This window comes from Apaloderma vittatum, unplaced genomic scaffold (assembly GCF_000703405.1).
Source record: "Apaloderma vittatum isolate BGI_N311 unplaced genomic scaffold, ASM70340v1 scaffold2155, whole genome shotgun sequence".
In the NCBI taxonomy this organism is placed as follows: domain Eukaryota; kingdom Metazoa; phylum Chordata; class Aves; order Trogoniformes; family Trogonidae; genus Apaloderma; species Apaloderma vittatum.
Window position 1 is genome coordinate 75,474 of NW_009717486.1, and position 16,223 is coordinate 91,696.

Below are 16,223 nucleotides of genomic sequence, written 5' to 3' on the forward strand. Positions count from 1 at the left end.
CAAACTGTGTATTTACTGCATTCAGAAAAACACATTAAGAGTTTCTGACACTTCAATACTGTGGTTTGTATGAATGAAAAGAAGTCACTATACAGTGCAAGACTGACTTTTGATTATGATGCAAAATGCCAACTTCAGATTCTATTATGGAAAGAAAAGTCACAGATGCAGGCACTAAATTTCCCACACCAGAAGGCATTGCCTATTTTATATCCACTAATGTGCCAGATTGGGTAAAATCTGTTTCGGCAATTTAAACTACGCAAGGTGGAAAGTACTGCAGATTTCTTAGTGAAAACAGTTTCTTCTACTACAACAAACTATAAAACTTTGGTTTGACAGAACAAAGAGTACTATCAACAACTATGTTTTAAATTGCTATCCTTTAAAGTAACAACAGCACAGACTTTTAAAAAATATTTTCTCCATTCTAAAATTATGGTATAAATCATACTGAAGTACTAGTAGAGAATTTAAAAACTAATATATTCTTACAGTATTTGTACCCGTGTATTAAGCATGTATGTATTTGCATTCCACAGGGTTTCTGATGCTAATGTCCTTTCTAGTGGGATGCCCTAACCACCAGAACCATATGCCTGGAAATTAAAAGGATAAGTTTTTTTGTCAATATGAGTGAGAAATCTGCGCTCCTGTTACTAGCACTTCAGAGTTTAATAATCCAACCCCTCCAAGGCATTTTTCACTTGGTTTTATTCAGAATGCTCTGTGTCTCTTTTAATAATATTTTAAAATAATGATTGAGTGGTATACCTTTATATCAGGCACAGAATTCTGCATGTTCTTAATTAAATCACAGATTATGAGATGGTAAAAGCAAATACCATGGGAAGCAGACATCAGAAGAACAAGTCAAGTGAACAAGGTAGAAGTAAGAAAAAAAAAAGGCTTTGCGTAGTTTCAACAGCACAGGCACGGCAGGAAAACACTGCACACTGGCGGCAGGTATGTGAATATTATTTGCAAAGAATCCAGTTTGTCAAAATCTTGTGAATTTTTTTTAATTGGGTTTTTTTTCATACAATCTGTTTTAAGTAAGAAGGAATGTTTTTTCAATAATCTCTTGATAGTTAATCAGCTTGACCTTTGCTTAGACTTTCTAGAATAAAACTGTTTCCTAATTTCTTTTTACTTTTCATAAACCTCTAAGTTGATCTTCCATCTTTAAAAAGATCAACTTTTTTTTATACCTAATATCAGATTATTGAAGATTTTAGTACATGCATGGGCAGTTCATCTAATCCCATTGACCTTTTCATATTAAAATCCAGTTTTAAGCTTTATCTGCTGTTTGTTAAAAAAAAAATAAATCAGCCATTGTTCAGATGCTGGCTCTTTAGTCTTACAGGAAAATCAAAACAACAAGACATTCTTCTTATTTATGTAGAACTGAGAAAACACATCCAATATTTAAAAGAAGTTGATTGTGACACATCTTGTATTTGTAATTTTTGAAATTCAACTATTTGGAATAGTTGAAACTACAAGGCTGTCTTCGGTCAGAAGGGGAAGCAGCCCACATGTCAGGTAATCAGACTGTCACCCCACTAGCTCATATTTCCTTATTTAAATTTCATACAGAGTTAATATTTGCTGGTAGATTTTCCCCATGTGTAAGTAACAGCTGACAATGTCCTCATACCTATAGTGGATTTAAGCCTCCTACAAGAAAAATGAACTTAACTGTCTATCTCCTAAAACACCAAACTATAAATAGGAAGTGAAAAATCTTCTCTTCCACTCAGTCTGTTAAATTCTTATACAGAAAAAATGACCACACATGACAGAGCAGATGATCATTACAATTAAACAAAAATCAAAACATACCACGGGGAAAAGTTGAAGCAAGTTGCACAAATCACATTTATTCTGTCAAAAATCTGCTTTGTTACAGTAAGCAAAGAAGGGCTGAAAGGGAAGTTTTGGTCATTAAAAATGAACAGTAATTTATGCTTCTGATAAGAAGTCAGCATTTTTAATACAAAATGTAATGAGCTTTTATCTTACAGAATGATACCAATTTAACTGCAATAAACCCTTTTTCATATATTTTCTAGGCTTCAGAATTACTAATGACTTTGCTGCCATTAATATGCTTTTTCTATTTTGGATGTTATAGCTGGACTAAACTTTACTAATTCTTTTGGTTTAAATCCTCAAGTGAAGTTATAGAACATCAGAGGCTTTGAATCAGACTACAAAAATCTCAAAGCTGTAAGGTAAAATGTTAGCCATGGAGAAAATTAATAAAACACCATCAAATGTGTCTGGGTAAACCATAAGGCTTCGTAAAGAATTTAACAAGAGATGCTGAAAGAAGAAGATTAAACTAGAAAAAAACAATTCCAGAAAAGAATTACCAAGCGGCAGAAAACATTTCTGGAAGCTAGATAAGATGACAAACTGCTCTTTGCATAAATAAAATTAACCACTATGTTGTTTTATCAGGTCCTTGTGAACACAGTGACTAGACTTGTTATCTGACTCCAGATCAGAGCCAAGGACAAGCAACATTGAGAGCAAATAGCAAAATGTATTGTAATTGTAAAAATTCTTTGTGTAGTATCTACAGTAGTGCTGAGATACGTAAGTAGCTAGCCATAAGCTGTTTATTTATATATATATATATATATATGCATGTGTATATACAATACACTCTAGATGGTGATGTGCAAGTTCTCTCTTCAGTGTCTATGCTGCCTTACAACACAGCATCTTCCTCAACCCTGCCCAGACAGATGAGTTCCATCTTGTCACAGGCTTTCCTGCCAGCGGAGACATTTAATCAACAGAAACGAAATTTAGTTCACATGCAGAAAAAAAGAACATGTAAAGGTACTTGAGAAGCTTGCAAAACGGCAAAAAAAATTGCACGACAGAGTTTGATTGTTGGGGAAACAAGAGTTCTGCTCTCACTAGACTGAAGTTTAAGACAGAAGACAACAGACTGAAAGAAAACGATGGCCTATGTATAAAACACATCTAACAGCTAACTACTGCACTCAAGAGGGACGCTGACTGATAATGCTGAGAAAAAGGAGACAAAAATTTGCAAGAGAAAACCTGGACAGAGCTAGCAGAAACGTGCATCCAACTCTATCCCTTTGTATCCTTCTTCTCCCCCAAGCATTTATATTCTGATGAATCAGTAAGGCCCAGTCAAAATAAAATAGTTTGCATTACGTCCATCAGGCACTATGACATAACCTTCACCGTTGGTGGCTGGGCATCAAGTGTGCCAAGCAGCAGAGCCTGCTTCCCATAAAGAGAGACCCAGCAAGGGAATTAAGCTCTCTCTCACGTTCACCATTCTGCTGATTGGCCAAGAAAAAAATCTGAATGAATCCTTGACTGTACAGTATCATTAAACTACACATTCCACGCATAGTCTGGGTTCTTTAGAAAGCATGTTTGTTACTTTCTATTCAGGTGTTAAAGAGTTAAAAGAAGAAACACACTGTGTGTGTCTGTATGTATGTGCTCACTCTTGAGCAGTAAGACTTCAAAAGCTTAAAGGTGAACTAAACATCATCATCACACTGCTCACACAGCCTCCCATACGTGATTTTCTAAGTACTTCACTGAACTATGCTGTATTATTTCCACAACCTACTTCAGACAAAGGGAAGTTATTTTTTTTTTACTGTTTTTCCCCTCCCTATTTTTTCTGAGGTCAATAAATAACAGAACAGCAAAATCCATGTGGATTATCAATGCTTACAAGTTACATAATCCTATAATCTAAAATGAAATGTTGGAAGTATTTAATGCCAAAGCAAACAGCTATTACCTTTAGGTGTTTCATCTATTTGCTTACCTTTACTTGCACTCTCAACATGCTGCAACTCATCTGGAAATTTTAAGATGTCTCGATAATTCTCCTCACAGATTTCTGCCAGAAAATGCAACAGGGTTGTTTTCTGATCTGATGATTTAGTATCTCGAATCTAAAAGATGAATACACACACACACAAAAAAATCACTTATTTTTTAGAAAAATGTTTCAATAAAGCAAATATTGTAAATGTAAATTCATTAGCAAAAAGTTACCTACACTGGTTGCATGCAAATGAAACGGTTTATTTCTAAGATTAAATTTCTCCAATTTTTTATAATAGAAGACTACAAAGGGAATCTATTCCTACGCTCCTTTTTTATTTTTTTAAGAATAATTGTGCCGAGAACAAAACCTGAAGACAGTTCGTAAAGTTCTGAGTTTTTACTAATACCAGGTCAGAATGCTCACTGTGAGGAAAAAAAAAAGTAAAATAGTTGTGAACAGAGATTAAACAGAACAGAATTTAAGTTCATTCCTTCAATGCCCCCCAGTGCCAGATTTCTAAAGGACTCCCTCTGAAATGCTGCAAAAACTGGACAGCATGTTAAAAGTCAGAATTTTCTCTTTCAACAGTCAAGTTAAAGAAACTCCTTGTCATAAATCCACAATTATTTATCAAAGCAAAACCTAAACCATGCTGCTTTATCCTAAAGACTTTCAGACAAATTCTATACAGACACATGAAATAACTGCACCCCGCTTCACTGGAATACAAAACAACAGTAAAAAAGCAAATGTAATCTTAACTGGCATAAAGGGAGATTTAATGCATCCAGTTTTATTTATGAAAAGCTGCACGAAAATTGTGCACAGTGTGAAGAAACAGTTGTTTGCATTTTTTCACTAACTCTCATCTGCAAAGGCAAATTTAGTGGTCTGAAATGAACTAGTTTTCTTGAACATGATAAGACCTCTTGTTATCCATTAACTGAAGTGCACAAACTTCTAGAATCAGTTATAAAAAATAATAATTCTGAAATACCTGTAAAAACAGAGGGCTAGTGACAAATTTCCAAGTAAACATTAATGTGGCTAAATCTCACAGCAGAGCGCATGTGTATATGCACAGGAACATCATGAACTTGAAGAGAATAAGGAGATGAATTTCAGTCTTACTTAGTTTCTCTTTTTTTTATGAAGATACAAAGAATGAATGTATGAGTTGACTGAAGATTTACTGGAGTTGGAGATTACTCCTTATTTACAAAGGCAAGAGAGAAAGTAGGTGCAAGCAAGAGTTCAAGATGTCTACTTCACTTTTTATAGAGAATTAGGACTACAGGTATATCTGCATTTTATACCGCATTTTACTAACTCGTACAGCTCTTATACAGAAGTTACAACATACACAACAAATGAAATCAAGGATTTATTTAAGAAGAATACATAAATGTGTGTGTAAAATCTCCCATTTGTTTTCTCATTCTCTAAATCACTAGAAGTTCTAATTCTATAATCCTCATGACAGGCTTGCCATCGATGTTCAATTTAATACAGGCCTTTCAGCTTTAAGGATTACCCTGTTAAGAATAAATGAGTGCAGTCAAAAACCAGGCTTTTAAAAATATAAGGTATTTAGGCAATTAAGAACGCAATTTAATTCATACCGATTCAGTGATTAAAGACTAAACAATGCTCAGTAACGGCATGCGGTTAAAAGGGTTTAATGTGTTACATACATAGAAGTTTTTCCAACTTGAAAAAAAAAATCATAGATTTAGTGGCTAAACATCTGCATGGTAAAAAGAAATTGCATTTCAATTTGCCTGTGAACAAGAACTGTGGGATTTGCAGTCTTTGATCTCTCTGACATCATCAAGTGGATAAAGCATTTTTTTTCCTAAATGGACAAAATTATTTTGCCTTCAGATTACAACAGAAATACATTTTGTCACCAACAGTAACATCATATTAACAACAGACAGCGTTAGCACCTGCTGAGCTGTTTAAGACCTGTAGTAAACATACCACATCTTCAACAACTGTCAAATTCACTTTTTTGGCCCAATCAAGAAACACACCTCAGCTACATTCACCCATATTTTCAACACCTGAAGGGATGGAACAGATAACACATAGTTCTGTTTGACCTTCAGAACCAACACATATCCTTTAAAAATCAAATTCTAAGCCTGCTAATATAATGAGAAGAGAGGGTAGACAGGTAGGTTTCGAGTGCAAAAAAAATTGTTTAAGTATACAAATAGAAATGAAAGATAGGAATGGGGACGTTGACAGCAGCGTGGCTGCATCTTTACACTCTCTATTCACAGGGTACACTCACATTCAGCCTAAGCTTTTTGCCTCCTCTCTATTATTGGGTAGACTTGAACATCTTTTACTTGAAGAAAAAGACAATTCTGTGTATTTTGAATTTAAAAGTTATCTTTGAAGAAACAGAAAACTGTTTTTCTCCTATCAAGTTAATATGTCCCTCATGTCTCTCATTCTTTTGCTGTACACTTTGTCAAAATGCTTGGTTCCACACCTTTACAGTAGTAACTGGGGTAGTACTGGAAGGCTGCTACAGGCCTCCAAAACCTTGTTTCTCTGGGCTGGACAAGCCCAGTTCCATCAGCTTTTCTTCAACGCTACAACTCCTTACCAAGCTTGGTCCTCCACTCAATATTATTAATACTGTTATTTTCCTTCAGCATATAGCTAAACTGTCCTTTTATAAGGAGAAGGTCTGGAGAAGGGCAAGTTTAGGACGCTAGACTTAAAAAAAAAAAAAAATAAAAAAATACACTTAGTGCCTCTGTTACATGAAAAGGTTAATAACCAGAAAATTGAGACTATGTATCTATCTAGTATTTCAACAAAAAGACTACTACTCTAAAAAAGACAAACTCAGGCAGTTGACATTTAGTCAATGTCTTCTCAACTAAAGAAATACCTTACTTGGGTTAGCAGACCAAGAGCAAAACATGAAGAAGAATCATTTTTTTCCCCCCACTTCCTTACTTTTTCTGCATTTTTACTCCTTACTGTCACTGATAACTGAAGCTAAGATTTATATATTTAATCAGTAAACAGTGATTAGAACTTTTCTTAAAAAAAAAAAAAAAAAGGGTGCTCTTAAATACACCTGACAGGCAATTTAAGCAGAAACCCACACTTCAATAAAATATTCTACGGGTTCTAAAACCCAAGTCATAGTATGAATTCATATGGGAGCAAAAAAGGAAAAATTACATCCATTTCACAGTCTTATTAATGTTCCAGCTTTACAACTGCAGGTACCTATGGACAAGGGCCAGTACAAAAGAAAAGGTGGACTGTTCAAAGAGTTACGTCTTTAGAAGCAGCCAGAATTTCCTTGCTAGTGACCTAGGTACGTTAGGGAAAAACCAAAACCAAACGGAAAGAGTTAAAAAAAGGATTTTGCTTCCCACCTAATACGTATATGTATTGGAACATGACTTTGTGTTTCCTAAAAATCCCTGCCTTTAAAATGGTTTTTTTTGCATTATGCCTTCTATATTTTCATCCTTTTAATTCTCAAATCATTACCATATTATTAGATAAATCATAATAGTTTCCTCAGACGTGGTAAACCAACAAAGCTCACCAAAACTAATAGAATTCACCATTTGTAACACAAATAATTGCCTTACTTCTACATTTTTCATAGTGTTAACACATTGGAACGCAAAAGCTTCTACAGAGCAGTGGCTGCATATATGGCATTTGCAGAACATGAACATGCGTGTCACTGACTATAAGGGTTTCTATATTTATCTATTTTTAAAGATGACAGTAACACTGTTAAAATTCTCTAGCACAGGCTTTGATACTACGGCCTTTCTCTGAGATAAAGACTTTGGCAAGTTAAAAAAAAAAAAAAGGCAAAACAAATCAGTCGAGCAGTGGAGGCTACAGGAAGCAGCTTCCAGCTCTTGGAGCTGAATATCGAAGCATCAATTTGAGTGGTCAATACAATGAGATTCCTTGTTTGGAAAAGGATTAAAGACTAATATACACAGATCGTAACACAGTGACCCCATCCAAATCCTGTAATATACAGAGTGCAGCGTTTAGGTCTGTAGCTCAGAAACAAAACAAGCAGTACAAAAATCTCCCTTTATATGTAGTATCTTGGTAAAGTCTTTAAAATATACAAATCATACCATGATCCACTTGTAGAACTGGTTTTTGTGGTTGTTTGATTTTGGTGGTTCTTTTTTCTTTTTAGAGATATTTCAGGATTAAGTTTTGGGGTGTGAGGATTAAAAGCAACAGTCAATGAAAGGAAAAAATTTCATATGTTTACACTATCACTAGAGCGACATTTGATTATCAGAGCTATAAAAAAAAAGCTTTCTACTGATTTCTATGATATTATATAACTCCTACTACCCTAGAAATCTTTCCCATTGTAACAGAAAAGGGATTGGTAGACAATTAATACATTTACACTAGCCAGTAATACTCAAACTAGATATGCAGCTTGTCTTGTGCTAATTCCACTATGAGCAATAATATTACTTTTTCCATAAAATACGTATTGATTCAGCTAGAGTACTACAAAAGACAGAGAATTGCTTGCCACCAGTCTCTACTATAGTTCACCACAAAAAGACTAGAAGTTGTACCCTACTTAGGACTAAAGCTAATCTTCTCCCAACCGAATTTCTGTCTAGAATAACGTGACAGAACTACGAGGCTTCCCCTGTCCTTGCTAAGAGAGAGGAACTCCTGCAGCTGGGGTTCGACATAGCAGCTGGATCCTTCATGCAAATTAAGTGCTGCAACAGGTAAAAAGACTCACCTCTAGTGAATTACTCCAGAAGCCTCCCTGAACTTTACCGCTTTTTCTGCCACATTTATATCGTCACAGAGCACTGAACACTTCAACCACGCGACTGCTCTCGTTCATACTTCAGGATTGCTGCTACAGCTTGCCAGTCTGGACACAGCACACCAATTCTAATATTGATCTCTCTCATTGGAACAAAATTAAGTTCTCAGGCGTCTGCCAAAGGTTCTTACAAATCATTTCTTTCTTCAATAACATCATACACTGTAATATAACTTTCAGAAAGATAATACGTTTTTAAGGTTTTGCTATTACTATACAGGCATTACCTTTTTATCTATGACCAGACAGGTTTGAATTCATGATTCCTTTTCTTTATTTTCTTTATCATGTTTTAATAAAACTTGTTACACTATAATGGATTTTTCTGTACAAAATATCCAGTTGTGTTTCAAGAACATTCATTTTACAAATCAAATATTTATCTCAGATCAATATCTAGATTTTTTTTCTTTTTTTCATATCATGTAACACACATCTATAAAATAGACAATTAACTCTAAGGCTGTTCAGGTATGACCCTCAAAAATAACAAAACAAAGCACAAAACAGAAATAAGGTTTTACTGAGAAGTGAATTCCTCGCGTTAGGATACTTCTTCAATAAAACAACTCCATGTGTATTCTGCACATAGAAAAGTATACACAGACACACATCTTGAGCTGAAAGCTGGCTCAAAAAAATAAATCAAAAAAAAAAGCCCTCTTAACAGACAGATTTTAAAGGTAGTATAAATCCATGGTCTAAAAAAAAATAACTTAAAAATCCCACAAACAAACAGAAACAATAAAACCTCCATAAACTAAAAACTTAAAAACATCAAGCCTTTTAAAACTATTGATTGAATTATCCACTGGTTGGGTTTTCCTTATCCTGGCATGTTTTCCAGTTATTTTGTCTCAGATAAATTCTCATCTTTGGGCAAAACATCAACTTACGTTGTAAAGAACAGCTAAAAACTAACAAGAGTCACAGTTAGCTGGATTTATTATAAAGTCACGTAACAGCTGAAGTCCTTCCAGAACAACAATATTCAGGGAGTAATGACTGTTGTTCAACTTACATCTGACTGTCTCATCACCTATCTTGCAGGGAGAATCACTAAAAAGTCAAAAAAAGAGACCAATATTTTAAGTAGCAGGTTTCATGGTAAAGCAAAAAAAAATTTGGACAAAGTTTCTTCAGCATCTTATATCTGACTTATGGAACTGTGACTTTAAGTTGTAACATCCTACCACTCATGAAGGTTTCACACATAAAGATAGGCAGGGCACAAAGTATTTCACAGAATATTAAAATAAGCTGTAATTTTTATGCTTTACAAATATTCTATCAAAATGCAAAATAAAGGCTCTCAAGCTCCTCTAGACAAGCTTTAAGGCTGAATCAATATGCAAAACTATTAATGATACAATTTCATGCCTACATTTTGGTAGGAACCTCTGTCTTTGTGATTATTTTATTTTTAGATATCCTCTTATCACAAAATATAGAACCTATATGCAATAGCACAGTCAACATTTCATTATGGAGAATGTTCAAGTATTTTCTCCAGAAATCACTAGTAAAAAAAGAGAACACTTCCCTCAGAAATATCTATCGTGAAAACAAAACAAAAAAATAAGTTAGCAAACAGATTTTGATTCTCAGGGCAGGGTTGAATTAAGTAGTCATAGATTTTTGTCTTGGTTATCTTAAATGGAATTTAGCTGTAAGCACAGATAGCTATGCTTCAGCAATTATTCAGTTCAGTAGAGAACAATTTGCAGGATTAGTCAATCCACATTAGCTGTGTCAACATCTGTGGGATTTGCATTGACAGCAATTCATAAAGCTATCACCTGGAGTGCAAGAACACCTTCTCAAATCTATACTGTGCTACAGTACCTTTTGTGCACAGTCATCATTTCCCCTCCCCCTCGTTAACAAGTAGTTTTCCATTTAAAACTTTAATTTCCCTTTAGATTCCGCTACTATCGAAAAGAAAATGCAGCACTAGGAATGAAAGCTTTTTCAGGTGATGGTTTTTATTTTATCAAAAGTTACCAACATCTTTGCATTAAACTACAGCAAGCAGAGTCTTTCTCTACTGAAGTATGTCCCATCACACTTGCTGTGTTTTTGAAATATTACTTTTTCCCCAAGGCTAAATCTTGTTTTGGTACACATCAAACTTCCTCATAGTGCCCAACCAAAAAAGGGACTTGAAACCTGGATGCTCTGATTAGACCAAACAAGAAAAATAACGAAAGACTCCTCTGCAAGATTTATGCTTTTTATAAAAAAATATGTTTACAAACGTTGCATCCCTTTATTTTAAAGATACTTTCAAAGCTACTTTATAAACTGATAGTCAGGTTCAGATCAATGCCTTATGTACATTTTATCACACAAACAAACAAGTGCTACACATTAAATTCCTACTGCTATAGATTCTGAAGTTCTCTTTGCATCCCGTATTTTGCCACCACAACCGAAGTTAAACTTAGGTTAATGCTGATCTTTCATCCCAAATACTTATTTCTGTGATGCTGCTTGAGAGACAGCTGTGTACAAACTGGCAAGAAAGACGAGTGGCTGAAGCTATTTAACATATTCTGAGCTCTACTTACACTCTATTCACAAGTTCAATGAATTCAGATAAAAAAACTGTTGTACTTATATACTTCAGAAAGACTCGGACCAGATTTACAATTAAACTGCCTTAAATCACCACCACACCAAGTACGACAGCGATAGCAGGGGACCATCCTAGAAACGCTTACTCTGTATTTGTCCATCCGTTATTAAAAGCGAAGGCGCAGTCAGTAAACTGCATTGATTGATTGTTTTTCCCTCTTGAGGATATTTTCTCACGCGTTGTGAGTTTCAGAAATCTGCACTTAAAAGTTTTATAGCTTCATCTTACCTTGCAAAGAAAACTGATGTTAAAACCAAGAGACTGTGCGTTTCTGGAGCCAGAGTTCATGTAGTTTCCAAGGAAGAGCACTAACTCCAAAAGCTTACTAAAGCTCTCGCTCTTCTTCAGCTCTTCACAAGCCAGCGTCACTGCTATGATGTCAGGTTTGATATTGTTTACATGCTCTTCAAACATAAGCCTGAAAAGGATCCCATTGAGCCGTGACCTCAACATCTTCACTGAACTCATCTACAAAATAAGAAAAATTAAATCAGAATATTAAAAAAAGCCTTTGTTATTTAAAATACTTATATTAAAGAACAATGTTTTGCAGCCAGTAAGACTACAGTTTCTGTGTGTTTTCATGGCTTATCTTGTATTTCCAGGAATCTGAGCCTGCTCACCTGTGTTTTTCCCCAAACCACACACTTTGCCTGAAAAACCTCAGTGAGGCAAAATACTGAAAAGAAGAACGTGCTCTGTGTTATCAACTTCCAAACTCACCAGCAATAAACACACACTGCCAAAAATCCTTCCTCCCAGCAAAGGAAATGTAAGCCAGTTCTATCAGTTAACAAGAACCAAAGATCAGCCTGAAGGTACAGGTGGCCAACATTTCGTCACATCTCCAGGGAAGTTAACCTTGAACCTGCTTATTTACCAATTTCCTCAAACTAAGCTTCTTGGGTTTTCGCCCTTCAGAAAGAGCACAACAATCTCTCAAGTGTGTGTGCGCTGATAGTTGCACAAATACAAGCAGCCACACTTGAATCTGATTAAGCTAAAGAATTGTAGTTGCCATTTTTAGATTCTTACTGAGCTGACACGGAGCTCTGAACTTGCTCTTGGTCACCAGGAGATCAATAGAGGAAAGACCAAACGAATTCCTAAGGAGCCTTGTGGAAGGACATGGGAATAGCCAAGTGAGTTTGAGCCACAGGAGGCCAAGCTTCACTAGTCAGATACTCGTATAAAGCCAGGTCACAATAGTACTATTGCTTACGAAATATTTTCTATGATTATATTGACGTGAGCACTTAACTGGGATATTTACAGATGATATCAGTGCTACAAGGTGTTTGTTTTTGCAGTTTTTAATGAAAACAAAACCCAAACTGGTTTTTGTTACCATCTACACATAAAGCATGTTATAAAATAAACAGTATGAATCCTACCACTACTGATAGTTACCAAATAAGCTCAAAGGTATTTCAGAGATACGCTATACTTGACCCTAAGACTTTTCAAGTTCACACCACCAAAAAGCTCCAATCTGTGTGCCCCAAAGAATAACCAGACTCAGGAGGTGGATGAAGTGGTTTTGACCAAAAATGGTTACTAAAATAAGGATATACTTCCAATATACTCTTTCAGTTCTGATCCCACAACATAACTTCGTAGGCAAAATACTGCCTGCTTTTTAACCTCCTCTTTCAGTTCTTTTAAGTACATTTTGTAAAACTAATGCCCAAGCTACAATCACCTTTGTGCCTCAGACACTTTGCAAAAGCTAGTATAGGACTAATTCCTTCCTGATCTGATAAAAAAAAAAAGGGAGGCTATAAATCACACCATTGTAACATGGTAAATGAAAAGTGTCTACAATAATGATTCTTTAGTTTAAATCCCCAGCCCCAATTTCATCAGCCTAGCTACCAAAATACGTCCCTGTCTTCCGTATTTTCCGTATTGGTCTTCACAAGTGATCAGTAATCACATATACAAGATATATCTAAATTTAAAAGTAAAGTATGCACTGAGGATTTTCATTTAGATGCAAGAATAATTACATTGCAGATCTAACTCTGAACACTGAAAGACTTCTCCCCCCATGTATTCACTAATGGTGCTGTTCCTGAAGCACACCGTACGCCTGAAAGAAAAGCTTGGTTATATGACAAATCCCATACATCAACTATCAAACCCAAGTTTTTTATGTGCTCACGTCTCTGCTGCCCAAAGCTTTACCGTGGCTTTTTGAGGAACCCTGATTTTTCTGCTGGTGCTATCTACTAGACAGCTACCAGAAGCAGCAGTAATAACTTTCCCAGGAAAGACTTGGGTGGCTTGAATAATGATGAACTAAATCGAATATAAATATGAAGGCATTCCAGATGGACTCAAACAATTCATCTGATCAGTCTAGAATGAGTGAAAGGAAAGGATCAGAAAAGAAGCTTTTCAGTATAACTTGTGATCTTTTTTTTTACACATCTTGATTGTCACAAATTCATCTGAGTTTCTGTAAGCCAGAATCTTGCTAAGTCTTGAAATCTCGTTTTTCTGCATTTCAGATATATCACAGAATCATAGAACGGCCTAGGCTGGAAGGGATCTTAGAGATCATTTAATCCAACCTCCCTGTCACGGGCAGGGACGCCTCTCAACTAGATCAGGCAACACATATCATACCGAAAACATCTGCCTTGAAAGGATCTACCTTCCCTGAGCTGCAGCAGATGAAGATTTAAATTAATCACATAATTTAAAATTTGTAGAACAATTACTGGTTTTACTCAAAACGGCACAGAAAAAAGCTGTCAAAAGCTTTAGCTCCTGAAAACCGAGCACAACAAAACACATACAAGCCAAGAGAACAGCGTGATTCAAACATGTGTGAAGAAAAATCCTTTACAACACTTCAGCCAATTAGTACTTACTATCTTTTTTTTAATGCACTGAAGTGTCATGGAACATTGATCATTTATCTGCTTTGCAAGGTAGTCTGACTACCAAATGAGCAGTAAGTTTTCATTTCACTTGCTTATATGCATAATATTTCATAAGTACCCTGACCATTTCATGATGGCTGTTTCAAGTTGGTTGTTTCCTTGGAATTCAAAATAATTTTATATCTGTTACAATCTTTATGTATCAACAGAAGACAATCACAAATGCTATTTTACTTCCTCCTTCCCCACCCTGCCCTGGTTTCACTTCCACACGCACGTTTCTAAATATACATATTCAGTGACTAATAAGCATATTGAATTTAGAGGATTCTTTTGAAAACAGGTAAGGTGCAAAAATTAAATTCACTTAGAAAAAGGTCAAACTGTTTACAGTTCTACAAAATTAGTGTCAAAGGCGTAGAAGAAATAACACATTTAAATAGGTGTAAGTAACAACAAGCATTAGCTTCCACCACGAACGGTTAGAGAAGCAAGAAAATGGATATTGCTTTTCCAGCCAACTGTGAGCGCTGGACTGCATACCATTATCTCCCCTTCTGGGCTTTAATAAAGGGCCTTGTCTGAATTCTCTGCCTAATCAAGTTCTTTATTCACTTCTTTATTATCATCACTCAATTCTCAAGCCTCATATTTAAACTAGGATCAAAAGTTATTGGCAAAAGCCAAAAGGCACAATTAAATCTGCCTCACTTCTTACGGAAAAGAGCTGACATTCCTATAATACAAATTTGTCAACTTACTAAGACAACTTATTCAGCCTCTTACCTATAATATATTAAAGTCGCCTTTTTTTTTTTTCCTATCAGTGTTCTAGAAAGATTAATTCTTCGGCAGCTCTAGAAACTGCAATGAGGCAAGACAAGAGCAAAATAATTTCACTTAAAATTACTGAATTGACTCTGAAACAATGCAGGTAAAACTTGCCCTCTTGCATTAACAAAGACATTACTGATAATCTGGTTCTTATCAGCTGAAGGAACTTCTGCATTCACTAGAAATCAGCAAAAAACCTTCACACTTTTTCAGAATATGCACTACAAAGAGAATTCTTAGGTCAGCTCCAGTCACTTTCTTTGTTGGTTGCACCACATAATTGTGGGGGGATCTTTTTGGAAGTAGTGATATTCTTCTTAACATCAAAACACCATTAGTGGTAAAGAACAGCGGGTAAAGTTTTTTGAGTTTAAAATCCACTAACACCACCTGTCCTCTGAGCTCAGACAAAATGGTTGGTACTCACACACTTCACGCCATAGAGGAGATTTATGATTTTGTAGTACTTAAAACGTGCAAGTGGCATTGAAATGTAAAACCAGTATCGTTACTGAAGCTGCAGCTGTTTGCACGTCATAAGGAAGTTAACTCTTAAAAATAAGTATTACATTTAAATATCTGAGAACACTGTACCTAGCTTAATGTGATACAGCTAACTCAATTAACCCATTTTTCTTGCTCTACTTCAACATCAATGCAAACTTTTCCTTATATGAAGTTGTGTTGCCTTTTTCGATCCCAGGATATAACTTCAAAAACAGTTCCAATAACTAATTTGAATATATAACTGATTTTAACATTCTATCTAAATGAAAATGAAATTCTACTTTTCATTTACATATCAGCTGAATATTAAGTTAATAGTTCTCTTCTCTTAAGTTAATCATTTACTACATATAGTTTTTCTACATAAATTTTAAACAACTTATTCCAAACTTTATTGAATTTGATGAGCACAGCGATTATCCAATTAACATTTCCTAATTAACATACCTAAATTTACATACAAATAAGGGTACACATTTTAAATATTACTTAACATATCTGTCATCATCTATTCCTGAACATATTCTTCTTAACTTCAAGGTTAACTTTATTATTAATGCAAAAATCTGAAATTAATTTGACGCGTGGTAAAAAAAGGACCCCACTCAAATGAAGATCTTAAGTTCATCTGCA

The 16,223-nt window shown here is 35.1% G+C and overlaps 1 protein-coding gene across 1 annotated transcript in view; it reads right to left on the bottom strand.

The window, feature by feature from the left end:
- The window catches only part of DIAPH2 (diaphanous-related formin 2), a gene marked incomplete at both ends in the record, with an annotated part of 148,880 nt that overhangs the window by 64,098 nt on the left and 68,559 nt on the right, over positions 1-16,223 (bottom strand). The window contains 2 exons of the mRNA XM_009869903.1: positions 3,839-3,968; positions 11,587-11,826. Of these exons, the coding sequence (XP_009868205.1) occupies positions 3,839-3,968; positions 11,587-11,826 (370 nt within the window). The remainder of the gene's footprint in view (positions 1-3,838; positions 3,969-11,586; positions 11,827-16,223) is intronic.